The sequence below is a fragment of the Electrophorus electricus genome, chromosome 7 (genome assembly GCF_041902795.1).
Source record: "Electrophorus electricus isolate QZ-2024a chromosome 7, ASM4190279v1, whole genome shotgun sequence".
In the NCBI taxonomy this organism is placed as follows: Eukaryota; Metazoa; Chordata; class Actinopteri; order Gymnotiformes; family Gymnotidae; genus Electrophorus; species Electrophorus electricus.
In genome coordinates this window covers 8,659,996-8,686,113 of record NC_137503.1, presented here as the reverse complement: position 1 = coordinate 8,686,113, position 26,118 = coordinate 8,659,996, and the positions used below count along the sequence as shown (strand labels likewise).

Below are 26,118 nucleotides of genomic sequence, written 5' to 3'. Positions count from 1 at the left end.
ATGAAACAGGACACAGAGGCTGCATACACTAGGCTCTATGTTCCAGTCTTCTGATCCAAGATATGTTACATTTTAGCACATTCCCAGTGTGACATTTAAAATTACATGTGAGTACAAATATTTCTTGACAGTTCAATTTTTAATATTGACATTACATTTAATCACATTCAATGTTATTGTACAAGCCTTTCTCTTCAAAGGTTTATATGACTGAAAATAACATTCAGTGTGGGGCATGCCTGCTTTTGCATTGTAAGGAGGAGGGAAGGGTTAGAACTGCAACTACAATACACTACTGGAGTTCTCATCTCTTTGTAGAGATGACAATGCATTGTCCATCTAATGAAATGAATTTCAATGCACGGACTGTTTATCCTACAATTTGACTGCTGTGGCAAAAGTATTGTGTTGCATCAACGAACACAGGAGAAGCTGACTGCCACTGCATACCCATATATATGTTATGTACACACACAAAGATACATACTTACAAGAAAATGTAAATACTGTATACAAAGAAACCAACTGGAAAAAATTTGAAATTCCAAGACAAAACAGTAACACATTTTTTCATCAGCGAGAGATAGAAACATCAAGTGTAAATGGCCTGATGTAGGCAGTTTACACGCCTGTCTCTGTGTTACAATCATACAGAGAGTAAGACTGTTCATAGAGAATCCAGAACAGCAGGCTCTAGAAAAGAGTCCATGCATGAACTGCTCTCATTCTTTCTTACTCAGACACGTTTGGCACACAGTCACATTAATGTACAGTAGATCACAGTCAATGAGCGCTGTCTAAGCCTTAAGACAATATATGAAACCCAACTGCCAACAACTCATTCAGTGTTCAGTTAGGTTTCCTTTGAGACCCTCTTCGGTTGAAACTTCATCTCAGGTTGGGATGAAAACAGAACTTTCCCTTAATGGATGCATTTCATGAATGCAGATACCAAGTATGACATTGCATCAAAAGAGAGGTACATAGTTGTTTTGATGAAAACTATGAAATTCAGTAAAGTCTAAACAAAGATTGCAGATAAGCCACTAATTACTTGTAAATGCTAAGTGAGTCTTGAATATCTCTTTGTAAATTTTGAAATTTATACGTTTACAGTGGGATTAACAATAGTGTAGGAACATTGCTGTCCTATTTGTATTTTCAGTGCAACTAGTCTTGGTCCAAAGTATAACCCAAGACATGAGATTCACAGCGAAGAGCTACTTCAGATTTACCCTGATAATGGAATAAAAGTCATGATAACCATGGAAAACCCTGAAAAAAAAAAGTTTCACGATACAAAGAGGCCTCACACAAATAATGAAAACAGGATTCTAAGATATGTTCTACTGTACCTTAGCTTTCCTGCAATCCAATAACAATACATTTCTGTTCAATGATTGTTTGGCAAAAATCACCTATGGCACAATTAGGTTATCTATGATCCCACTTCTCACAGTTAACACAAGTACGATTTCCCTACCCCAGCCTGATTTAAGTATCCACAACACACATGTATCAAGACAAGGCCTGAGAAAGACAGCAACCTGTGCTGATCAAGACCTCTTTGAAAGGTGATCAAGTCTGTGATTCTTACCACAGATCATCTTTCAACTTAGACAAACGTTGATATGACTCCAATAGCTGTTATTGCAAAATGTTTTTCATATTACCAAAAATATAGATGTTAAAACTAGATTGATTCTCTCAAAAGTGTTGAAAAGTGTCCAAATAGTTTATCATCGCATTCTTAAGAGTTCATTACAAAAACTGTAATGTACTTGTATGAGTGTATGTGTTACAGGTTAATTTTGTTTGGTTTAACCCTCTTACAGCTTTACTGCAGTGAGATGCTAGATCCTACTAAATAGAAACAGTTATCTAATAACTAAGTAGTGGGCATGTATATCAGGTATATGTAATTAATAAATGTAGACCTCTATTCAACTTACATTTCTTTATAACCTTGACCTTTCAAAACATTCTTGTCTTCTTTAAAAATTGACATTCCTTGTGACAGTGAAAACATAGGCTCTCAAATGCCTAACAAAACCCAAAAGAACATGAAGACCCAAACCTTTTTTCTTATGATGGTCCTACAGAAATGATTTAATAACAGTACTTTTTTACAAGTCAAATCAAAAGTATGGCCTTTCATTCAGTCCAGTATGGCTGCCCCTTCCAGTGTGAAAACCCAGTCCTTCTTCCCTGCTCACCTTACTAGCAAAATATTATTACTTTCCACCTATTTTCCAAACCTCAGCAATTCTGTAGGTGAGTATGCACTATTGGGACTGTATCTGCAATCATAAACTTAAAATGTCAAAATAATAAAGATTATGAGTTATATGAGTTTGAAATTTTGAAAGAATTGTGGAAAGTCCATAATAGGTTATAAAAAAGGAAACCAATGACTTGCTTAAGACAAGCAAAGATTTTGAGTCTTTTTCTAAACACCCTATTCTTAACTCTAATACACTAGATTAACTCTAGTTATGGACTAATATTCTGCACTCTCTGTGCAGAAAACCTTCCATTAACAACATTTTTCACTTTGGAGATACCCCCCCCCCCCCCCTTTTTAAAAACTTGAGTAACTGTCAGTTACAGAATTCTAACCAGCATCCATATTAGTCTTTATCACAATATAATGCAAATATATCTTCAGGTTAACACATACAGATTATCTCTTAGTATAGGTGGAACAGAAAACATGGCTGTTGACTGGAATTCTGTGACTGATTTTGGAACTTCTAAGTCAATCAATAAATATGCAGTAAAATCAAAAGTCCTGAACCATCCCTCGTTGGGATGTATAAATGGGATTTCTTGAGGAATAGGTAAACATGTTGAAAGTTGAAATCATCAAGGTTATATCCCTGGATAGCTTATAATAATCTTTATATAGTTGTAGAGTACAGCTGCATTTTATTTTCAGTTGTTGTTTTAGTTAGCCCTCAAATCCCACATTCACCAATGGCAATGATTCAGTATACTCAGCTGTTTGGCACAATATGTCACTGTAATATAATTATTTAGCATTTAATTGCAATTCTTAAGAGACTAAAAATTGCAAGCTGGATTCTGTGGTTTCCCTATTTGCCTGCAATACCTCAAATATAATGTTTTAAATACCAAAATTGAACAAATCAATAAATACATAAATAATCATAAATTAAATAAATATAATCTGCCTACTTAAGGCTTATGGAATGATATTTTTCTTCAGATATAAAAAAATAATGAATGTCTTTCTCTCTGCATGTCTATGTCTATGATGTTCACACAATTTTTCAAAAACATAGATTTACATAAATACACACTCTTAATGAATTTGCACTTCATTAATACTTCAACATAAATCACTGACAGATAATTGATTCCTTGGGGGAGTGGGAACAGTCAGTCTTCCAGTCTTATTTAAACTTTTCTTGCCTCTATCTTACTCTAAGAGACAACTTATTGAAAGACCTTTTCTAAATGAAATGAAAGTATAGACTTCCATAATCAAATTTATAGGATTTTGTCCTCTAGGCAAAAAAAAAACAAAAAACTTGTTATAAAGATAAAGATCAAAATATACAATGTGATCTTTAGATAGGTCATGAGCAAAATTACTGTGTATGAACAAGCTTTTAGACACATAGCACTCTGACTAGAGCTTGTATTGATTTTCTCTAGTTGAAAAAATACAGCTAGCCCATTACAGAGCAGCTTGGGACTACAGCTAGGTGAGGTTTTATGAGGTTGTTACTTTAAAATACCTTATTTTATCGTGTAAATCTTTAACATTGCAACAGTTGTAAGCCTCTGGTTATTAGGGGGTGGTTTCATAACAATTTGTACCAAAACACATACCAAAATATAACCAGGTCATCTCTGGTACCAAAAACAATTATGGACCTTCTTTAAAAATTGCATTCACTCATATAAATTTAGCCAAATATACTTACTTTCACCTGACTATATCAACAATACTTGGTTTGAGTGTAAAGACTGTTAAAAATATGAGTGTGGGGACAGAGAATCTAACATAATGCTGAGAAGGTTAATAATTCCACCAGAGCGCCATCCTCACACCTTTCTGCTCTTACCCATAATTAGACTCTTTTCTCTCCGCTTGTTCCTCTAGTCACCTCTCACAGAGGCAGGTCAGTACTGTTGTGGCGAGTTTTTCGGGAGGTGCCATCATCGCGAGGCAGAGCTTTCTGTAGGTTGGACATGGCTGCTGTCTTCTGTAAGTCGATCACAGCATAGCACTCTCCACGACGGGACACAGGGGTTGCCGCAGTAGTAGCCATGCCGCGCTTAAGAGGGGGTGGTCTCTGGGGCACTTGAGCTCCACCCCCTCCTCCATGTCCTGGGCAACTGGAAGCCCCAGCCTCCAGTTCCACCTGGATGTAGTTGAGCTGTCGAGAGGGGGGAGGGGGTGGATGACGGCCATGCTGCTCATAGGCGGCACTTCCAATCACGCCACGTCCTGCCCGCTGCCGGCGGAAATCAAAGCTGAAAACTCGGCCCCCCCTCTCAGGAGGATGAGGGTGGGGAGGACAAGCATGACGAATATGTGTTGGAGGCTGTATCTGTATGAGGGAAACAAGACATGGTTAAAGGGATGTGTGTGTGTGTGTGTGCAGACATGCAGATATGCATGTATGCAGACAACAGAGGACTGTAGGGGTCTAGTGGCTAGATCTATGGCAGGAATAGATACATGTCTTTGTATGAGTTTTCCCACCTGCTCCGTGTTGACATAGTTCTGTAGAGCATCACGATGAATCCCACCAGTTCCACCGCCTTCCTGGTGATATCCATTTGGGGTTCCAGGCCCCTCAGAATATTCATACTCATCAAAGTCCTCCTCTTCTTCTTCCTCATACTCATCATCTTCCTCATCTTCATCCTGCTCCTCCTCTTCCTCACGCTGAAGGGCACGGTACTCCCAGACAGGTGGCAGTGAAGGGAGGTTCTCGTAGTTGAGCAACGCAGAGCGGCGATGCCCGCTGGTGCCAAGCCCCCGCTCACATCCATAAGTCTGGGGTGGCAGTGGCATGGCATGAGTATGTGCCAGCGGCAGCGAGTGTGGGTGTGAGTGCGGGTGGCTCTCACCAGTCGTGCTGCTGCTGCTGCTCGAGGCTACAGACTGTGACTGTGACACGCTGCTGGGGCTCAGCCTCTGTCTGCGGCCACCCCGGAGCCCGTTAATGTTCTCATATGTAAGCTGGCTGCCCGGACAGGGCTCCATGCTGGGGTGTCGGTGCAGGTGATGGTGGTAATGGTGGTAGGAGTGAGTGTTGCACATGTGAACAGGAGGAGCGTCCTCACCCTCAGTCTCAGAGCTGCCATCGGGAGCACGAAGCGGCCGTGGCATGTGGCGGTCTCGGTCTCGTTCCAGCAGGTGGCGCTGCGCTGGGGTGGGACCTAGCATAAACTTCACCTCCTGAGCTCCAGGCTGGAGGAAGACCTGAGGGTCTTTGTGAGGGTCATCCATGGGGCAGCAGTGTCCAGGGACCTGACCTCCACGGATGGCCGAAGTGGTGGAGGCCTCGGGAAAGGTGGGGGGTCGCACTTCAGGCAAGGAGTGTACACAATGGCGGTTGGACATGTCACTCTCCATGCTCACTGTGTTCACATAGGTATGTGTCTGCAGACACAGGTGAAATGCGCATGAAGTTAGTGTGCACATGCATTCAAGAGCTGTGTATGCTTACATAGTTCATAGCACATTACATGGAGAGTGTAATATTAAGGTACAGTTTGCCCAAATAGGCTTGTCTGAACAAGGTGAACCCTACTTTTGGCTAAATGTCCTTAAATGTGATTCTTGATTGAAATCCTAATTCTCAAATTAATCAGCCTTCATTTCCCCACATTGCTTTTAAGCTGTGTGCATGTGTGCAAACACTGGAGAGTGAGCGTTTGCCTGCCTGGTCATCCATCCCCATGAGGCTATGCCTGTGGTCTTCAGAGAGGGAAGGCTGTGATGAGTCTGCACTCATGGGGTACCCAGGGTATCCATTAGGAAAAGCCTGCATTGGAAACCCAGGAGCTACACAATACAGACACAAAGCAAAGTTACTTCATCCTTTCACAGGTAGGTAATATACACTTATCTTGGTTCTATCTACATTTCTCCTGGTTTATTCTAAGGGATTCCTAAAAGCTTTAGTGATAAACAGAGTGCCGTTATATCATTTATATCAGACCTGTATAACAAATCATTAAATTCACATGGCAATCCATATAGCAAAAATGTAGTGTGGAGATACTGGACCACTACCAGTTTATTTACATATTCATTTCTACAGTCACTGTTTATATCCATTTGTCATATATTCTACGAGTGTGTGTGTGTCTCTCACTGTTGGGTGTTTGCGGGGTTCGAGGCAGGTCCATCTCCGGTGTGTGGCTGGGCCGGGTCATGATCATGGGCTCCTCCACCACGTTAATACTATTGCACTGCATCAGCTCTTGCAAGAGGTTAAAGATCTCCTCTGCACGAGAGCATTTAAATGCAAAGATACCTGCAAGGGCATAGAACATAACACTTACTCAAGCTTTCATTGTATATCCACAACCTGATCATAAGAAATAAAAGTGAGCACATGCAACCAAATGCATGTTCAAATTAAACACCTGAACATCTAATACTAATTTTCTAGGGAGAGACAAAGGGATATCTTTTTAGTGTGTTCTACACCTCTAAATACCAATTTTTTAAAACATTAATTTTGTTATTGTTTATAACTAGTTTTGCCACTAGGAGGCAGTATTCTACTATCCATCATGTAGTAGTCTTTTCTCCCTCTCATAGTTGAAGACTAAGACTTACTACTGCCTTTTGATGTGAAGATAAATCAATTGTCATCAGCTATAAAAAATGATTAAAAATGAATCCACCATGAAGGGTTTTGTAGATCAAAAGCAACTGCCCAGTGGATAATCAATAATACAATCAATTCAATCAAACAAAATAAATGTCTAAATGTAATCTGCTTTCAAATATGTTATACATCACTTCCCCAGGATTCTATTTAGTCAAAGAAGGTAAAATAAACATACTTACTGTAATAAAGCACAGTAATAAAGCACAAGACCATTTGAATTATCAGAGGTGATTCACCTATTGAACACAAAGCTTATTCTCTGATGACCACAAACTCAAATATCAATCCAGTATGTGAGTGAGAGTTGTTGACCCAGGAAGATGGTATCTAGGTAGTAGTGCACTCACCCTGCCCTGTCTGGCAGCGCCGCCCACTCTCGAAGGAGAAAAGGTTGGAGTCGTATCCATAGCGGCGCAGGCAGAGGTATGGCCACCGGATGGCATCGCGTTTGCGCGTGTGCAGAATGAGCTCTGTTTGGGTGAGCTCCATTGTTCCCGATCCCAGCTCATTCCCTTCATCATCCACGTTTGTTACCTGCAGATAACAAAAAGGTTGTTTACAGACTGACACACTACCAACTCTATGGTAAGATAAGCATTATTTTTAAGAGTCATTATTTTAACTTTATTTATTTTTAGGATAATTATTTTAAATTGATTTATATTTTAGATTTTGATGTGTTTTCTGGATGTACCTCGGTTGTATATAGAAAAATGTTGTGTTTCTTAGTGTATACCTTAAATTTGGTGGGGTGGGTGTCTTGGATGGAGTCTCTGTACAGACAGCTCCAACAGCTCCCCATAGCTTCAACAGGTTAGCTGAAACCTGTAACATAAAAAGGATGATAATGTTCAATGAGACAATGTTCAAATAACTTATACAAGAACATCCAGGGAGAACAGTTATATATATATATATATATATATATATATATATATATATATATATATATATATATATATATATATATATATATATATATATATATATATAAACAGAGTATAAAAATGTACCTGTTCCAGGCCATCAGTGGGAGTGATGCTAACGTCAATCCCAGAATCCTTTGCTGGGTATCATGGCAGGAGAATTTTGTGCTGGTAAGAGCAGTAACTCCCAGTGCAGAAATGTTTCACATGTCCTGACAAGCAAAGAAAAGAATTTCCTGTGAGCACACTGGCCTATTTCCAGAGGAGTTATCCATAATATTATATGCTGTGATTAAGATACAGAAATTGAAGTCAATCTGCAGTGCCTCCTCAGGCTCCCACTGGATGTGAAGTGTAATTACTTTACATGACATTTCTGTCTCTCAAGTGGTTCAAAGGCTAAAGCCCCTGCTAGTGAAGCATAAATATAACCTATTGCTTAGCTCATAGAGCAACATCCTGCTGTTGGGACATCTATGAATCACAATCTATTGGTAGTCCAGGACTATGAGTTCCTTGTAGCTGAAACTTCATCACTGCTGCAATGCACAAACTGAGAATAAAGTTTTTCTGAGAGGGCTTAGCACATATAATTGAGAAAACATGGATCTTCAGGCATTCTGTTAAGAGACCTTCTCTTTGAAAGAGTAGTAAGGAGGAGACCATTGTTTATGATATGCTTGTCAACTGTGACTGATACAACATGCTGGTAGAATTATAATGTGAAAAACAAACAAACAAACACATTGAACATTATTGACCCTCTCTATGCATAATCATTATATACAATATTATTCATTGGAAACAAAAGAGAGTTGAAACATTGCACTTATTTCTAATGGTTAAAGATGTCACAATGATTCTTCCACTAGTATTTAATCCAGAACACAACAAAACCTAAAAACTAATTCTAACAGTTACCATTACATTTTCCATTAAAAGTATTTGCAGGATAAATAAGAAAAGTAAATGACATCAAAAAGTCTCTTCTGTTCTAAAAATATATATTTTGGATCCATTCATAAATATGTAGGTTTCACTTTCCATCATACACTCAAAACAACATTCATACTGATCTCTGCACATATTGATGCACTGTTTTCTTTAAATAAGCAAGCTGCACCTATTTTTAAAATTTAGGTCAATGCCCCTTAAATTCTGTAGTGTTTGCAACTTAACATAAGAATATTTGTGTGCCGGCATGGTTACACCCATCCTGCATATATGACCCCATTATATGAAAACAAACAGAAAAAAGTAGTGTAGACCTATACATCACACAAACTTTAGGCGTCTATGGCCACGATCAACATATTCACACAATCAACATGATATATTAAAGACAAATAGCAGATCTTTGCTTAAGAAGCAAGATATAAAGAAATAAAGGACCTGTATAGTTTTAAACTCTAATGCCACAATCAGCACATCTACCTCTGAGGCAAAAAAAAAAAAAAAAGATATCTACAGGGGTAATAAAAAGATGTGTTCCAAGGGTTTTGGGTAAGTGTTGAAAAAGGAGCATACACAGCTGGCAAAGCATCTCCAGCTTTAAACTTTAACAGCAGAAAGATGACAAGAACAGTAAGGTGTGAAAAGGAAAAAATACAATGAATAATCAATGCAAAGGTATTGTAGTAAGGCACAGCAACCTCATGAATTGTTGTACTAGGTTTGGACATTCTGGCAAGAGTGGGAGACATTAGAATGTACCACAAAATCTTAATGCTTTAAAGTATAAAAAAAAATATATTATATTAATTCAGAGATTAAGAAGTTCAGTAACACTAAAGCATATTAGGGAATTTATATGCCATTGCCATATTTCTAATTATTGTATCCATTATTAAAGAAAAGTTTTTATCTTCAAATATTTGCAGTTCACAGTGTTTTACAGCAACAACAACAACAACAACAACAACAAAAATCCCATACTGGCATCCAGGTGGCATAGAACAAGAACACTGCAGTGCAATATTCTCCAACACTACAATATTTTTCCTACCTTACTACAAAACCTGATAACGAACAGAATGCATGTAGTTTAATCTTATGATTAAACTATTCTGGGACTATTTTATTGTTCTTCTTTGCACTTTCCACTACAACTGAAAAAGCTCTAATCTTTAGCATATAAACAGGCAAGACAAGTTAGGCTTAGAATCACACACAACTGTACGCACAATACATACGTACAATCGTTTAAAAAATGCTCAACATGTTCGATGAACATGCTAAAGTACTGATTCATAATAACCCAGGGACGTGACGTCTTTAACTGTTTTGATTCCTGCAATTGTACTTTTACCTCTTATCATCTAAAGAAAATATTCAAAACCTATAAACATATCTCCTAGACTAAGATCACTGATCAGACCAGAAAACATGCATACAGTTCTCTCTGAATGTGCTTCAATCGACTGCAATCACGCCAGTTCCATTGGTGTGATTTAGTCACACTTGCACAGCGTTTGGATGAAATTTGGGCGAAATATCCGGGGAGTGGGGGTGGGTGTACGAGGGGTTGAGTGTCCGATGCGACCATAAAATTTGTTAACATCAAACATAGTAACGATGTTGACTTCTGAATTCTCGATGGCTTGAAAAAGCCATATGTATGCTACACTCATCTACCACTGGTTCCTTGTATAGCTGAAGGCGCTCACTAACACCTGCAGCGGGTTATCCTGTTTCTATTGAGATCAGATCCACTGGCAACTGGAAAATCGGACCCCGGAGCTCAAGGTTACGCAGTAAACGGGTTATTAATTAGTAGTCTCGCACCTTCACTACCGGGTCTGGTACAGGTTATGTGGCAGCAAAGACAAAGTCGTTTTTTAAATCTAATGAAGGCAAACACGAACGTTTTGTACAGCAGGAATTGGTCAAAACAGTTAGATTTTGAAGCCATATTTGTTCTATCATGTAGCAACCCCTACAAACGAGATTAAATACAATATTTACAAAAACGCTATTGTGCAAGCAATCATGAAATAACTTGCGGCGTTCAAAGAGAAAGCTCGAAACAAGCGGCTTGCTGGAAAGGTTGTAGTAACTACACGAACGTACTACAGCTGGATGTTACTAACAATCGTGTTAGAAACCCAGTGCAATGACAGGCTACAAACTAACAGGGTATGAATGGAAGCAAAGATGCAATAGAGTTCGCGCTGTCCCGCGAGCATGAATGCATGTTTAGGCTAGCGTTGCTGCAGAACAATTCAGCTGCGGTTGCTACTCACATGTTTGGCAAAGATTGCAAAACGAAACGAGACCGATCAAGGATGCAAACTGAAGTCCACAGCGGATGTTGCAGGAAGAAAGCTGACAGGCGTTGTTCGTTTTCGCTGGTTAGGATAATGCTTTCAGTGATACATATTTTTAAACTGGATAGAAAGAAAACAATAAAGGCATTTTTTTTCCCTTAACGCCCCCTTGCTGCGGCACGGGCCTCTCTTTGACATTTCCCGACCACCAGGGTGAGAGTTCAGGCAGACAACGAGGGCTGGTGGAGCGACAAGAAGGTAGAAAACGCTGGAGGACCAGATGAGGTGTGAATGTGTTTTAGCATCAGACGATGACGTGTTGGCAACAGCTCTCGATGTGTGCAACCACCTTACTGTGTCTCTAAATAGACCAATCAAATAAATAAATAAATAAAACACTTTTCTAACACTGCATGTCCCCAAACAGGTGTTTTTTTTACTGAATAAACGTTGACAGAGTGGATCAACATAGTAGCTATACTGGACCTAACAAAATCACAATGAAAATAAGTTTCCAAATAATGTGATAGTTCTAGAGTGATGCAGACTGATTTGTTCCTTATCCATTTTGGTTTGGAATATGTAGATATCATGAACAAAGGCATCACAGAAAAAATAAATATTTGGAATCATGATTTCAGGAAGATTTGTTCAGAGATTCACAGACAAAATCACCTCTCATTAACTTTTATAAAAATGAACTAGATGGTCCTAAAGTGTTTGGTTAATCACTAGAATTATTTGCAAAATAAACTAGAATGTTGTTCATACAAGAATAGTCTAATCCAAGAGCAGGAAGGTTAACTGAGATAACAGGAACTTTTCCTACATTATTTGAAACAAACCTCTAAATGTTTTAATGAATTCAGGATCACAAAGAAAAAATCTGCAACTTTATTAAATGTGGCAATTAAGATTACAGATATACATACAGACATCGGAAAAGAAGCTTTCTATGACAATGGGAACAAGCTGCTGCAAAATTAATAGAAATCAGTGGGCTTTCAGAGAAAAAAATCTAATTCAAAGAGATATGGCAAAGGTTTTTTTTTCTCTTTCTTTCTTTTCTAATTTATTTATTAATTTATTTATTTCCATCAGAAACCACACAGCCCCCTGGGTGCAGGGGAAGGGGACGAGGTTAAGACTAGGACAGAGCACCAACCATCACTGGACATACACACATGCACACACATACATATAAGTGTGTGTGTGTGACATTCATATAGGAAAATTTAGAGTATGCAATCAACCTAATCAATTATTATTATTACAATAATAATACAAATATTATTCAAAATTCACACTGCCTATGACATTTCATTTTTTGTAAAGGTGTATTAAAATTAAGACAGTGTTTCAGGCTGTGTTATTATACATTTATTAAACATTTATTTATTAGAAATACCTTGTAGATGCATAGTTGCAGATTATGCACAATTTGTGTTAGCCATACCTTAAGTCTTCATTAATGGTCAGGTTCTCACCATAGGACATCTGACAGCTTTATGTTTGCGTAGCCAGACAACTCTAATCCCAGCAGGCGACCTTGTCTCATATAAAACTTGCAGCAATGCTATAAAAACCAGTGTCACTGAGATACTGAAAATGAACTGTCAGACATTTAATATCCAGTAAGCAGTGGTCTGGTTGTCCTATAACCAACTAGTGAAGTACAGGGTAGAAGTAGCTGAGAAAATTTGTATAACACCACATGGGGCACATTTTGCCACTGTACATATAAGTGTACCAAGAAACACTGACAGAGTATGGATGCATGGTAGGTCTTTCAGGTGAAATGGGTAATCAGTGTATGCCAGATATGTTAGAAGTAGTTTGAAAGTAGTTTGATATTAAACGGTGGGAGAGTAGTCAACTTGGATATATAGCTCAAGAAAATTAATTTTAAGATTTTAGTGACAGTGATTTTTAGCAATGACTCTGCAATTATTAATGACAGTTGTTTTATTGGAAATAGTTAAGTACATATTAAGGAAATTCAATTTTGTGGATTTTTATGCAGTTTCTGTTTTGGTGGTCCATGTGTGAATGTTTTCAGCAACAGCTTTAGTGTTCTTTCACTGCTCTGTGCATATCAACTCCACAGACAAGTGTCAGTTTCAGAAAATTGGTGTTCTGAGAATTGCAAATTTGATGCAACTATGGCATGCAAGTAACTGAAAAACTACAGTTAATTTTTTATTTCTCAAAACTTGACATTTGATAGATTAAATACACCTCACCCATTCCTATTAATAATCACAAGAAAGATTCCAAATGTATGCAAAATACATTCTAATGAAATCAAAATTCTGAATATAGAGCAAATGTTTAGGCAGGATAAAGAACTGGAATGATGCAACATCCTTTCAGTGCAGTATAGACCACAGAATTCATGTGTATATGAGCTCATTTGTACCTAAAATGTCAGACTGAGATCATCCTGAAATTATCAGTCAACATGAACCAGTAACACTACAGGTATGAAGTACGTAAAAATGCAAGTGAGCATTAGATTATTTTCAACCAAGCAATTTTAAAATAAACAAAAAATGTATAATTAAGGTAATCTTTTGTGCTGTAACGGGAAATTTTTGGTTGATCAAGCAAGTAGCTCAGTTTGTAGTGTGTTGAGGCCTTGACTGCATATGAAATCAAATTCTACATATTTATACATTTAGATTACATACACAACTGTCAAGTATGGATTGTAGGAGCTTTGATGTACAACCATGTCCTTGTCTGCAACAACATATGACCCACCATTTGCATGTTGCTAGTTAAGCATCTTAAACAGAGGACTGACACGTGGTTGTATTCCTAAATAGGCCTAATGTGACCGCACACGTAGTTCATGCCCTCAACTTTTTGATTATTAATTAAAATCAGGCTTAAACTATTACAGTATAGATATAGTAGAGTATATTGAATTTGTGTATTTCAGTTTGCTATTCAATCTAGTAAGAAGCAAGGAAAAGCCTGAGAGATGACCTTTACTTTCTGAACCTGAACTTTTGTCTAAAACACAAAAGGAGGCAGCATTATCTAACGAAGATAGGTTGGCCTATTTCATCAGATTTTACGCAGTTCAGCACCGATTTGCTCATATGAAAAGGTACCCACACTATGTTTAGATGTAGGAAAGATCTACCTTGCACGCATTTTGAAATTGTTTCGCGTTTTGTTTATTACAATTAAGTAATTGCTGCGGCGTTAAACTATGATTTTGACATTTTAGTTTGCATTTTTACAACTATGGCCAGGAAATAATGCTAAACAATTACTTTTGAATGTGAGAGTAGGAAGATAGTTAATGAAGGTTGAGAACAAGCGGCCACCGCAAATTTGATATCAAACGATACGCAAAGATCTGAAATAAATTAAACTCGAGGTTGGAGGGGTTCGGTCATGTCTGACTCCACCTCCCGGCCTTTTGGTTTGAGTGGCTTGCGACTGTGGTTATGCTTCTCTATGCTTTTCACAGAGTATGACTTGGATTTAACCAATACTTTTTCGATCAGCAGTTGTATGAGGATAAACTGTAGGCTACTTAAACGCATCTGCTACATTACGGGTAGTAAAGAGCATTCCTAACAGTTAAAGCGTCCGAAGAAACACACGAGATCCACCGTCGTTCACTTCGTTATGAAACTCCAACGTCGACTGCGTTTTATTTCTTAAAATCCAACACGCCTACAGAAGTGTTATCTAACATCAAAGGACGTCATTGTAGTGGTACGATCACACGAAACTTTAGCTGCGCGTTGCACTACGTTCAGAATCGTCATTGAAGGTAAGACGTTAAATACAAGCACGAAAGCATTGAGGAATTTAACTCACTGGACTGTTTCTTCGGGCTATTTTTCTTGATAAACCTAGCTGTAGAGTAACAACAAACGCAAATGTTATGTAACTTTGGGTCAGACGATTATGGCTCATCTCGGGTTAGACCAATTTGAGATGAACTAAACTAAGAAATTGCAGCTAGCAACATTTCTCGAAGTATTTGTTTGACCCCGTGAAAATAAGTGTTTGATCTACAGAAGTGTATTGCGTTGCTACATTTACTGTGTGGGCTTGCCCCTCCACGTGACTTTTGACTTCAGGCTAATCACAAACCGTTGCGCATATTTTAAGCGGTAAATAAACAATTGGGCTGGGCTAGGAGAGTTGATCAAAGGCAATTCGCTCTTAAAAAGAATCATGACCAATTGTATAACTTATTCCCATTGAATTATCAGTTCCCCAAGACAAAATCTCATCTGTGCAGAACGTATTCACACTCCCAAAGTAAATACTGCGTAGCAATACCCTTCGTTGGACTTATGTGTTTTTAGAATCCAGTGCTTCTCTGTACTTCTCCGCAACTTTGTCTCTGACCTGTTCCCTGGCCTTCATGTTGCTTGCTTAGTGGTGTTACAGAACAGATGTATTTATAATAAAGTCATAGGACAGATCATGTCAACCTGTGTGCAAAGTTTCACCTTAATCAACTAATTAGGTGACGTCTGAAGTGAATTGTTTGGACCAGATCTTATGTAGGGGTTTCAAAGCAAGGGGGTTGGGGGGTGAATACATATGCACTCACAACTTTTACAATAATTTTAAATAAGGTTTTTTTGTTTTGTTTTGTTTTTGTTTTTTTCATTCCACTACAATAATTTGGACTATTTTATGTTCATTACATGATATCTAATTAAAATCCATTTTAATTCCAAATTGTGATGAACAAACGGGAATAAGACCAAGGAGGTGAATACTTTTGCAAGGCCTTGTATAAAATGTCATTGACATACATGTGACAACTTTGCCAACACACAAGCAGTATTAGGAACATGTAAACTAATAGGGATAGGTTTTGTTGAGTATTAGGGTGATGGGGACGAGTTACTGAGAACACTTTTTTTTCAATTTATTTTTCGTATTTATCATAGTATTATTATACAGAGTTGTAGTAATTAGCAATGTATTATATTAAAAGGATGCTAAAATAGTATAGGTCTTACATTGTGTAATAGAGGGGGGACATTTTTAGTCAATTACAATCAGTTTTAAAGTACGGGTGATAGGATTTGTTTACTGATGATGAAGGAACTTACATTAAATAAAAATATAAAATTGTATTGCACAATAAAGCATGCATGGGCAGATAATTCACACTTCTCAGTTTGGAAGGGAGTCACTGTGCTGTTTAATTAGTCAAATTAAAGAAACTCTCTATTTAAGATCTCAAGTAACTTGATCGAGTATTAAGAAAGTAGATTATATAGTGTGTCGGATCTCCAGAAGCAAGATCGAGTATCTGACAAACAACTTCATGCATTTGTATTTATTTGTGATATTTAAAAAAAAAAGAAAAAACAAACAAAAACACAGGCTCACCCATACAGAATAATGCATTTCTGAGAGAAACAAACATTTGTGGGTCTCTGTGTTGCAGACATGTGGATTCCAATGTTGGGACTGACAGCCCTACCACATGTTGGTGGATTTTATGGAGGCTACATCACAAGAAGACAGGTGAAGAGCTGGTATACTACACTTAACAAGCCATCATGGAGGCCACCAAATGCTGCTTTTCCAGTGGTATGGACAGCTCTCTACACTGGCATGGGGTTAGTATATGATTAAGATGATAATGTATATATTCTCAGGTTACAGCCTTCCATGTTTTACAATTTAATAGTTTATTTTACTTAAAAATAGGATGGAACAGTGTTAATTCCTGTAATGGTAATTACCTCATTGGAGAATTTAGTTACGCTGACTTTACATGGTGAAACCTTAATGCAACTTTTTGAGAGTTGCATGCGGTATCATTTCCATGCAACTTGACAGTTAAATGAAGCAGATCAAACACAACCAATGTCTTATGCAACACATTTACTTTATTATTTATCCAATTAGCAGCTCCTATTTTGATACATTGTATCATTCTCACTACATAAAATAATGTTATTTATATTTGGAGAATTTCTATTTTCTTTGCGTAATTGTCCAGTTCCAGTCATTGCTACTCTTTTTTCTCTGTATATCTATCTAGTTTCTTCTTTGTATGTTATGCTGTGTTTAAGTATCCATCATGGTTGTATTTGATTAAGGAAAACAAAATTTTGTCTCCCCTTCTATAGTAATTTCAATACTTTGGGATTTCTGCTCTGTGTAAAATTAGGGGGTGTCCATCACAGTAACATTGATTTAACAGTAAATACTGACACAAGCATCTATTTAAATAGCTGCTTACTTTGACATTAATATTAAATTAATGATAAACCATAGCTTTGAAACACCCACATCACATCTTAAGTATCATAAATTAATGTCATAGTCTAAAGGAGAGATTGTCTAAACTTTTATCAGGAGGGCTGATATGTATCTTGTGAGGGAAGAACTTAAGAGAAAAGTGCAATATAAATACTACCAATCTAAAATATACGTTTTGTATGACACATTTAGCAAAATGTTTTCTGAAGTTAGACAAAGTCATTTTATGACCTTGTTGCAGTATTCCAGTCCTTCTTCCATAATGCCCTTGTTAAAAACATTGTTTTAGGTATGGGTCATACTTGGTGTGGAAAGAACTGGGAGGCTTCACAAAAGATTCTGTGGTCCCACTGGGTCTCTATGGCTTGCAGTTGGCACTGAACTGGGCCTGGACCCCCATCTTTTTTGGGGCACACAAGATCAAGCTGGTGAGCTTATGCTTTTCTTGGCTATATGAAGATGAGCCTTCATGCAACTGACATGTGGTCAGTCATATAATAGTAATATCAAGGTAGCATAGTATTTATACTGTTATGAGTTAATCATTTTACATACTTTATTTGGGGAATCTTATATGGCATTGCAAAAATTGCAACACTAATTTTCAAGATGACAAAAAATGAATTATTTATCTGCTTAACGATTCTCAACTATTCTCTCTGCAGGCACTCATAGAGGTTGTCATGCTCACTGGTACAGTGGCAGCCACTATGGTGTCTTGGTACCCAGTGAGCCGCACCGCTACCCTCTTCATGGTTCCATATCTGGGCTGGCTTTGCTTGGCTACCACCCTCAACTACTGCATCTGGAGGGACAACCCTGAGACCAAAAAAGACTAGAGGACAATCTGCACACTCCCACACACATGCACACAGTCAGCACATAACTCACATGGCCTTTACAAGGAATCTACCTTTAACCTTGTGTACCTGTAATTTGTCATGTTTTTCATACAGCATTAGATTGTCTACTAATAAATATTTAAGTAAAAAGTAGCAATTTTGTCCTCAGATTTCACAAGCATTATTGCTCATTATATCAACACAATATTTTATGTGGGTATTTACAATAAAAAGAAAAAAAAAAGGCAGATTTCTTCTACATTCTCACCTATTATGCCTTGACTGCAACATATCACTCTGCACATTGGTATATAAGAAACACAAACACCATCATGCTGTATTTTTCAGGTCAGACAAACTATTAATTACTGGACATGCAACATCTGTAATGTGTAGTGCAGTTTCTCCTTATTATACACATTGGCTAATGAGTATAAGACAGGACATTCTGATTGAAACAAACTAATATTAATCATGGTTAATTTTCCTATACATTTTCAGATAAATTGCTTAATCAGTAAAATTGAGACATGCTTTCGATACAGCGTAGGTTTAATGGCTTCCAAGACGAACATAGAATTGCATTAAATATTGTATAAGAGTACAGGGGATATTATGCACGTAGATCTCGCAGTAAATTACAAAACACTATATACAAATCATAATAAGATAAATGAAAATTGAGAATTGAAAATGAACTAGAGAAGTATCCATAGAGGAAGATGACTACTTTTCAGGCTTCTCAGGCAATCCTTCTCCTGGTTTCGAGGAGAATCGCCCCATCAGAGTCTTCCACATTCCCCTTTTTGCTTCATTCATCTGTTGCATACTTCCTACAAGTGAATAATTTAATGACATGAACCTGGGGTCTATTACATGGGCAATCACAAAAAAAAAAGAAAAAAAAAAAAGATTTTTTTTAAAAATGTGTCTTATCAAAGAGATTGATCTTTATGAGCTAGGTCAGCATTACTTTTTTTAAATACACATTTTTGGCCTCAAAGTGCATTCCAGCATCGTTGCTCTCATACATCCTAAGAGACGTGGTGTCATTTTTGCCTAGTATTTTGGGGTAGAAAACCTACAAAATCACTGTTGTAGCTCATATGATATAGTAATTTGACACTGGTCATCAATGAACAGAGAACTTATGAGACTCCTTAGGCTATGCATGTCTGATGTTTTTCTTTTAAATAAAAATCTCAAATATGCACAATCACACCCTGATAAAAGTAGTGTTTTTGACCTCTGTGCATAGTGTACATGATTATTCAGGGGGTGTCCTTAAAAGGTATGCAAGAACAGAATGAAAGAATGGCTATATTAAGTATTTATAGGTTTTTGTTCCAAGTATGCACACATCAAGGTGATTTCACAAATTAGCTGTACTCTGACAAAGAAGCAAACCAGATAAACCTGGTGTCTTGACTGGTACATACTTTGGCCTACATATGGATTCAGTAAAGCACTTCAACAAGCTTATAGAACAGAACTACACTTGTCGTGCAGAGACAATCTTCTAACACATTGCACACAGATGAGAGTGAGGGATCCTGCCCATTTCTGTCAAAAGATACAAATGGGCTAAGAAAGTCAATGATTGATTTCTGCAATATATTGTCAATCCATTAAAATAATATGGTAAAAAAAACAAAAACAATGAAGTGCACATCTCTCTTAGTACATTTAACCATCAAAGTGAGATGATGGGGAGCAGAATACATGTTTTAAATCCTCAATTTTAATTTAACCAAAACTCCACAGGTTTTACATCACTAATTAAATTCAATGAACTTGTTTCGTCAAGACTTCTGAAATGATTTTTAAATAATGATGCACAAATATATTATTTTTAAAAATAATACATGGTTTAACGCGGTAATAAAACTTTGACAAGTTATTTCAACAGCTGCAAAAGTCTCACCTGTTGCCAATAACATCCTACATTCTTCCACCGTCACACCTGTAAAACTTGTGTCTTTTGCTCGTGGAAACTTTAAAAAATAAATAAATAAAAAGTTACATTCAATTTAATAAGTGTGCTGCAATATTATTTAAAATATTATTTTTAACAAGAAACTACCACATCTGAAAGGTTCATTAAAATCACAGTTCTGATGTTCTCAATTCACACACCTTTTCTTTGTAAACGTTGCTGTTGATGCGGGCCAGACTTTCATAAATCTGATCACATTTTTCTGGATCTGAAATCTACAAAAATAAAAATATACTTAAGTCAAACAACTTTTTAAAATAATCTTGCCAAAAGGCATGCTGACTTGTGTAATGCAAAGCCAACACCTTAATTGGGATTTTCCTCAATTACTGCATATTTCTTATAAAAATCAGAACACTACAGATCTTACAGCAAATATCTCATTTAGGCTACCGGTTAAGACTTACATAATGCCATTGTTTCACGAAACCTGCAGTTAGACTCGAGCAGTACCTTCTGCTGAATAGTAAACGTACATACGATAGTCCTATGCTCTGCATGTCTAACTTTTTTTTTTTTTTTTTTTTTTTACAAAAATATGCACACCACACTGTGCGAGGCAATACGTATGTGTCAAGGGATAAAAGACTTAGTCGTGACTCAACTCCAACTTCAAAATGCATGACTTAACTAATGATATTCAAAATGTTCATCGTTAAATTGTTATGAAAATTTTGGATTACAGAAACCTTCAAGCCAAATTGTTGACTACTAAAAGTATCAAAACGTTTCACAACCTATAGCCAACTAACTATAGGGACTAACTAACTGACCTCTGCTATCACAGGTAGCTACTCTTCGGTAGTTTTACAAGGCAAGCTCTACGGTCACATGGTGAACAATACATCCAAGGACAAACAAAGCAATAGGTAGCTATGATGAGGTTAACTGGACGTTTGAAGAAAGTTCAGGCAAAACAAAAGATACATCATATTAACCAACAACAGTTTTTTAAAAGACGCGATGGAGACCAGTTTAAAAGCATGCATTTCATGATTACTAACAAGATAGCGTTAGTTAACGCTAGCTAGCTAACACATAACTAACGCCAGTGTTCGCTATTAATTTTTAAAGAAATGATAGCTAGCTAATGTTACCTGTGTGTTTTCGCCCTCTCGGAATGCACTGGCTATTCTTTGTCTTAAGAATGTGCCCAAATCTCGACCTTTTTTTGATTCGTCTTTTGGCCATTCCTCACATAACTTGAGGAATCGGCGATATCTAGTGACAGACATTTTTGGCTTGTCAGAAAAGGAAGGGTTAAAGTCAGGATGCCGCGTGGGGACAAATCGAACGGCGTTCCTGTCGTTGACGTGAACGATGAAACAGCAACGTGCGCAGTTCCAAATGGGTTTTTATACGCGCGTGGCTTGCTATATCGCCTAAGGTTTAGCTGCATAGCTGTCCCTCTCATTTGCCGTTCATGCTATTGTAATTGTACATATTAGTGAAAAATATGACCGGTGCTGGAAAGAAAAATGAAGGTACACCTGGCGTTGTTGGGTGGATTAGCACCGTTTATCGATTTGCAACGGATAGAAATGATTTCAGAAGGTCAGTTAACGTCACTTAGCTAGGATAATTAGGTTAGCTAACGCTAGTTAGCTAGCTAATGGATAGTTATGGATAACAGTTTAACTTCTGTTTCAATGGGTTTGTGTTTTATTTATGCGTATAGGTAGATGGATAAACTAACTAATTACTGTGGCCAACATCTGAATAATGAAACCAGTCCACTTTAAGGCTAGCTAGCATTAGCTAATTTAATAGCTTTGTTAGCCAAAGTTATCATAGCTAAGGCTAACAGCTAGCTAGTTTATTTGTATTAGGCTATTTATTGCAAATTAATATATCCGGTGGGTGGCTAAATGGCTATATAAATACCAAAATACTCGGAAGTGTTCTGTGGTAAATGATGGCTAGATAATGGACGCGTTACACGTCGTCTAACCTCTAGCCGATCATTTTAAACCAAAACATTATTTGTTATATTTGATGCTGGCTAGCTATCTAGTCACGGATAACGAGTTAGCTAACCTTAACCGATTATCACTTGTAGGTTGGATAAGTATACCAAGCAGTCGGTTAACGCTAGCTAACTCTTCAACGGTCTCACACAGCCCTGTATAGGAATATTTATGTAGCATTTGTGGAATGTCAAAGTAAACGGTATGAACCCGAGATGCAACCATAACACCGTCTTTAGATAAACGCCTTTTTAAAGCCAATTTCGTCTTGTTATAGGAATCTCCTCGTGAATCTAGGTCTGTTTGCAGCAGGAGTTTGGGTAGCAAGAAACCTGTCAGACTTTGACCTTATGTCTCCTCAGCCAGTTACATAGTTCCAATTAAATTATCGGGTTTTACAGGTAAGCAAGAACTAAATCTACATTACTCACACAGATTAAATATCACTGTCCATGCCCAAATTTTGTACTCAGCATGTTGATGAACCATTAGTGCATTACATTTTATTATTATTGCTCATAAAGCCATGGTTTGGATGTCTTAAGTAACCCTGAAAAAATTAGTGCATATTGGAGTCACATCATTGCACAAAGATTATAAATTTATCTAAGGAAATACAGCTTTCTTATTCTAATTGCAACAAATTTCCACTCGGTGGTGTGTGTGTGTGTGTGTGTGTGTGTGTCAAAAAAAAAAAAAAAAATATATATATATATATATATATATATATATATATATATATATATATATATATATATATATATATATATATATTTATCTTTTTTTCCTGCAGGAGGATGACACTTCTGAAAATGAATTGAGCTTCACACCATGGGGACTGAAGGAAACAGACCAGTGAACACACATTGGGAGTAACAGCTAATGGAGGATTGTAAATGTGCTGATGACTTTTTATTGCAGTTAAACTAACTTTTTTTTTTTTAAGTCTTTATTTAGATTTCAATAATGCATTTAAGGATTACATGATATGAAAGATTCTCTCTGGAGCAAGACTATTTGAACATGCTTAGTCACACACCTGGAAGGAGGAGATACACAAGTTATGTATGATACTCAATAAAATATTCATGTACTTCCATTTTGATCTCTGAAGCAGTGCCCTTCAGTAAGACATGGTAGTTGCATTACCTGTGCCTTTCTGTTTAGATAAAAGCTGGATCCAGGTCTCTCTTTCCAACCTGAAGACAAACATTTAGAGTTAAATCAAACTAAAGTTAGTCTTAGACTTTGAACATTTAGCAACTGAAAATGACTAATGTGCAACCCCACTAAAATATGTAGACCAAAATAAGTTGCAGCCAAGACATTTGCTGTGGGAGTTACAAGCAAAAATCAGGATACAAAAAAGCAAAACAAAAACACTACTTACCGTGTTTGTGCAGCAAGTACAAAAGCAGTTGCAGCTTGTGAGTGGTTTTGAGTGAGATGAAGGAGGAAGACATCTGGAGGCAGACCCAACATTGTAGTCTTTAACTCCTCTACACGAACATGAGCTGGAAACACTGCATGGTCTTGCACCCTGAACCTATGTCCACTGATATAATGTACACGTAGAAGATGCATACAAAGTTTTAGATGAGGTTCTATCTTTAAAGAAATGCTCAGAATTTCTAAATATTCAATAAAGCAAAGGATATCTAGCATCAAAAGCTATTTGAATATTTTATGTACAAAATACTCATGCCTCTTGATGGACAAGAGCAAGAGGTCATTGAAGAGGTGCAGGTGGATCTCTGTGTGAGAGACCACGGAGCCTGAAGTGGAATGACTCTTGACTGTCAACTTTTTCAAGGGTCCCGCTCGAATTAGATGTCGCCCACTTATGATTAACGGTATTGACTTAATGTAAACAAAAAAGAAAACATTAACCACTGTGTAAAAGAATAAATAAATAAATAAAAATCTTTAGGGAAAAAATAGAATGAGTATTCAGACCTTGACATTGCCAAAGTCCACTAGCTTCTCCAAGCAAACCAGTTCTTCTGTCTGTTTCATTCGTTGGACGTTGCGGTCACATTCTACTACTATCTATATTGCATAGAATAAAAGTAATTTTTTTTTTTTGCCTCATGTAACTACAATTCTGGTATACATTTCCAAGTTAGTGTTAATGTGTGATCCAAACAACCTAAAAAAAATAAAAAAATAAAAAACACACCACACAACACCTGTGTCATGTGCATTACCATTTCTCAATGCTCCAATCTACTTGTTTTTTTTTGCCAGTGAGGTTAGAATAAGGATGAACTTTGATGAAAGTATTTAACAATTTGCAGTATTTTTTTTTTTTTTTTAATGGTACAGAGCTATGTGGGCGCAAATCAAAAATGTTACCAAAAGGACCCCAGGCTTACCTCTCGCACAGCTTCAATTGCTTCCTGTAGGTTAGTGACATCTGTTGTGTCATCAGTTCTCTTAAGAATGTTCTGAAGTGGTGATAAAGAACATCCATTCAAGCAAGTTGTGGGTACAAAAAGGTACCCATCCTATTTTGTGCAGATTTTGTAAGTGGTTATAAAATCTGTCCAATTATTATATTTGTAAAAGCCCACCTCTAAAATAAGCCTTAATCTTGTGATCCTTTGAAAGGGAAGCACCAAGAAAGACTTGAGTGTCTGTCTCTGGCAAAGTGGATCTTTCTCCAACTTCTTCACAGTCATTGCAAATTTCCTGTTTTCCCGTCTAAACAGCAATTGCAAATTTCAAAGTGATGATAGTTGACAAAGGTTTAGATGAAATGGGATTCATGAAATTTATATGAGAATGAACAAAACTAACAAAAGTTTTACAATAAGGGCCTCCTGGTACATCATGTTGGTGACATAAGGCACAAAGACTTGACGAAATGCTGATTGGTGACTCAGCACAACATCCCCGACCTTGGACATCACCACATTCTGCCCAAGTCGGGTCTCCAGATCTAGAAGAAATCTAACAGGACAAAAAGACAGAGCTAAAATTAGTAACTGCCTTAGTGGTTTTCATAATTTAATGTACGTGGTCCTTACCGCTCACTGACTTGGCAGACGTCCTTTAGATTCGAAAACAGAACATGATTCTGGACAGGAGATATTGAACGCTTCAGCTCTGAACAGCACTGAAAGAGACCAACTGCTACACGCAAACTCTTCTGATATGAGGCTTCTGATACAATAAGTTCAAACATGGCCTATGCAAGAGTACAAGGAATCATTAGGAAGCATACCCTTGATATGAGGTTTGATGGAAATATCTGTCAACTGACTATTCAAATCCCACCTCCTGCAGCCGAATGTCTTTGGCTGCAAGTATGTTCACCAAGCTCTGCCGCTTAACTTCTGGCAGCTCCTGCCACAGGGCATATGGTGTCACATGTAGCCCTGGAGGGCTTGGCACAGAAGCTGACCTGGATGCAGAGGGAGAGCGTGTGCCAGCAAGCCGATGTGCCACCACACAGTCTGCCTGCTTTTTTTGTTTCACCTTGTGTAAGTCTTCTTTCACACATTTCAGCCAGTACTCCTGATACAGAGGCACCGCTACATAGGAGAAATAAGAGAAATATTGGCTGTGTAATTCAACAAACAACGAAAAATGTGTTAAAAATTTATTAATATTACACTTTAACTTACAACTATTAATATATTTTGATTTAAGCTTCACTTCAAATGTTTCTTCTTGTGTATGATCTTTGTATCTTAAAAAAAAAAAGAGCATAGCGTTTCAGTGCCCTCAGTGTAAAATTAACACAGTCATTTAAAGCTATGGTTTTAACCACTTTACTGATAAAAGATGAAATTGCCATAGGCCTTTTGCTCCTTCCAATTGCATACATAAGTAATTCACAATTATTAAGCAGAAAAGCCACTTGAAGGAAAAAAACTTAAAGCAAGCAAAAGTTAAGTTCAAATTTGGTGTAGCTTCCAAAAATCACCGAAAAGGGTCAGTTGGAAGTTCTATTACTCATGCTGAG

The 26,118-nt window shown here is 37.3% G+C and overlaps 4 protein-coding genes across 7 annotated transcripts; 2 read left to right on the top strand and 2 right to left on the bottom strand.

Annotated features, from left to right (window-relative positions):
• Window positions 1–120: 120 nt before the first annotated feature.
• Window positions 121–11,279, bottom strand: frs3 (fibroblast growth factor receptor substrate 3). Of its 2 annotated transcripts, XM_035524348.2 has the most exons (8): window positions 11,056–11,279; window positions 7,901–8,025; window positions 7,624–7,712; window positions 7,235–7,421; window positions 6,363–6,524; window positions 5,928–6,049; window positions 4,739–5,644; window positions 121–4,583 (listed from the first exon to the last, which is right to left on the bottom strand). In XM_035524348.2, the coding sequence occupies exons 3-8, from the start codon at window positions 7,687–7,689 to the stop codon at window positions 4,140–4,142; spliced, it is 1,887 nt and encodes a 628-aa protein (XP_035380241.1). In that variant the 5' UTR covers window positions 7,690–7,712; window positions 7,901–8,025; window positions 11,056–11,279; the 3' UTR covers window positions 121–4,139. The 2 variants fall into 2 exon arrangements, with proteins under 2 accessions (XP_035380241.1, XP_081573696.1); XM_081717570.1 differs by lacking the exons at window positions 7,235–7,421; window positions 7,624–7,712; window positions 7,901–8,025; window positions 11,056–11,279 and adding an exon at window positions 7,067–7,191.
• Window positions 7,358–18,338, top strand: tspo (translocator protein). Of its 2 annotated transcripts, none has more exons than XM_081717571.1 (4): window positions 7,358–7,472; window positions 16,520–16,694; window positions 17,633–17,771; window positions 18,009–18,338. In XM_081717571.1, the coding sequence occupies exons 2-4, from the start codon at window positions 16,522–16,524 to the stop codon at window positions 18,180–18,182; spliced, it is 486 nt and encodes a 161-aa protein (XP_081573697.1). In that variant the 5' UTR covers window positions 7,358–7,472; window positions 16,520–16,521; the 3' UTR covers window positions 18,183–18,338. The 2 variants fall into 2 exon arrangements, with proteins under 2 accessions (XP_081573697.1, XP_026863711.1); XM_027007910.3 differs by lacking the exon at window positions 7,358–7,472 and adding an exon at window positions 14,506–14,872.
• A 381-nt stretch (window positions 18,339–18,719) lies between these two features.
• uqcc2 (ubiquinol-cytochrome c reductase complex assembly factor 2) lies at window positions 18,720–21,455 on the bottom strand. 2 transcript variants are annotated; one of them, XM_027007911.3, is made up of 4 exons: window positions 21,279–21,453; window positions 20,322–20,396; window positions 20,110–20,179; window positions 18,720–19,018 (listed from the first exon to the last, which is right to left on the bottom strand). In XM_027007911.3, the coding sequence occupies exons 1-4, from the start codon at window positions 21,414–21,416 to the stop codon at window positions 18,912–18,914; spliced, it is 390 nt and encodes a 129-aa protein (XP_026863712.2). In that variant the 5' UTR covers window positions 21,417–21,453; the 3' UTR covers window positions 18,720–18,911. The 2 variants fall into 2 exon arrangements, with proteins under 2 accessions (XP_026863712.2, XP_026863713.2); XM_027007912.3 differs by lacking the exon at window positions 18,720–19,018 and adding an exon at window positions 19,036–19,748 and having other exon boundaries at window positions 21,279–21,455.
• A 47-nt stretch (window positions 21,456–21,502) lies between these two features.
• On the top strand, window positions 21,503–23,247 carry tomm6 (translocase of outer mitochondrial membrane 6 homolog (yeast)). Its single transcript, XM_027007914.3, has 3 exons — window positions 21,503–21,735; window positions 22,426–22,549; window positions 22,942–23,247. The coding sequence occupies exons 1-2, from the start codon at window positions 21,638–21,640 to the stop codon at window positions 22,520–22,522; spliced, it is 195 nt and encodes a 64-aa protein (XP_026863715.1). The 5' UTR covers window positions 21,503–21,637; the 3' UTR covers window positions 22,523–22,549; window positions 22,942–23,247.
• The last annotated feature ends 2,871 nt before the right edge of the window (window positions 23,248–26,118 follow it).

Excerpts from the sequence above, each read along its gene's own strand:
- tspo (XM_081717571.1), top strand. The coding sequence starts at position 16,522 with ATGTGGATTCCAATGTTGGGACTGACAGCCCTACCACATGTTGGTGGA. Across the intron at positions 16,695-17,632 it reads GCTCTCTACACTGGCATGGG|GTATGGGTCATACTTGGTGT; the intron begins GTTAGTATATGA and ends ACATTGTTTTAG. Across the intron at positions 17,772-18,008 it reads GGGCACACAAGATCAAGCTG|GCACTCATAGAGGTTGTCAT; the intron begins GTGAGCTTATGC and ends TTCTCTCTGCAG.
- uqcc2 (XM_027007911.3), bottom strand. The coding sequence starts at position 21,416 with ATGTCTGTCACTAGATATCGCCGATTCCTCAAGTTATGTGAGGAATGG. Across the intron at positions 20,397-21,278 it reads GAGAGGGCGAAAACACACAG|ATTTCAGATCCAGAAAAATG; the intron begins GTAACATTAGCT and ends TTATTTTTGTAG. Across the intron at positions 20,180-20,321 it reads GCAACGTTTACAAAGAAAAG|TTTCCACGAGCAAAAGACAC; the intron begins GTGTGTGAATTG and ends TATTTTTTAAAG.
- tomm6 (XM_027007914.3), top strand. The coding sequence starts at position 21,638 with ATGACCGGTGCTGGAAAGAAAAATGAAGGTACACCTGGCGTTGTTGGG. Across the intron at positions 21,736-22,425 it reads GATAGAAATGATTTCAGAAG|GAATCTCCTCGTGAATCTAG; the intron begins GTCAGTTAACGT and ends GTCTTGTTATAG.
- frs3 (XM_035524348.2), bottom strand. The coding sequence starts at position 7,689 with ATGGGGAGCTGTTGGAGCTGTCTGTACAGAGACTCCATCCAAGACACC. Across the intron at positions 5,645-5,927 it reads TCATGGGGATGGATGACCAG|ACACATACCTATGTGAACAC; the intron begins GCAGGCAAACGC and ends CTGTGTCTGCAG. Across the intron at positions 4,584-4,738 it reads ACTATGTCAACACGGAGCAG|ATACAGCCTCCAACACATAT; the intron begins GTGGGAAAACTC and ends TCCCTCATACAG.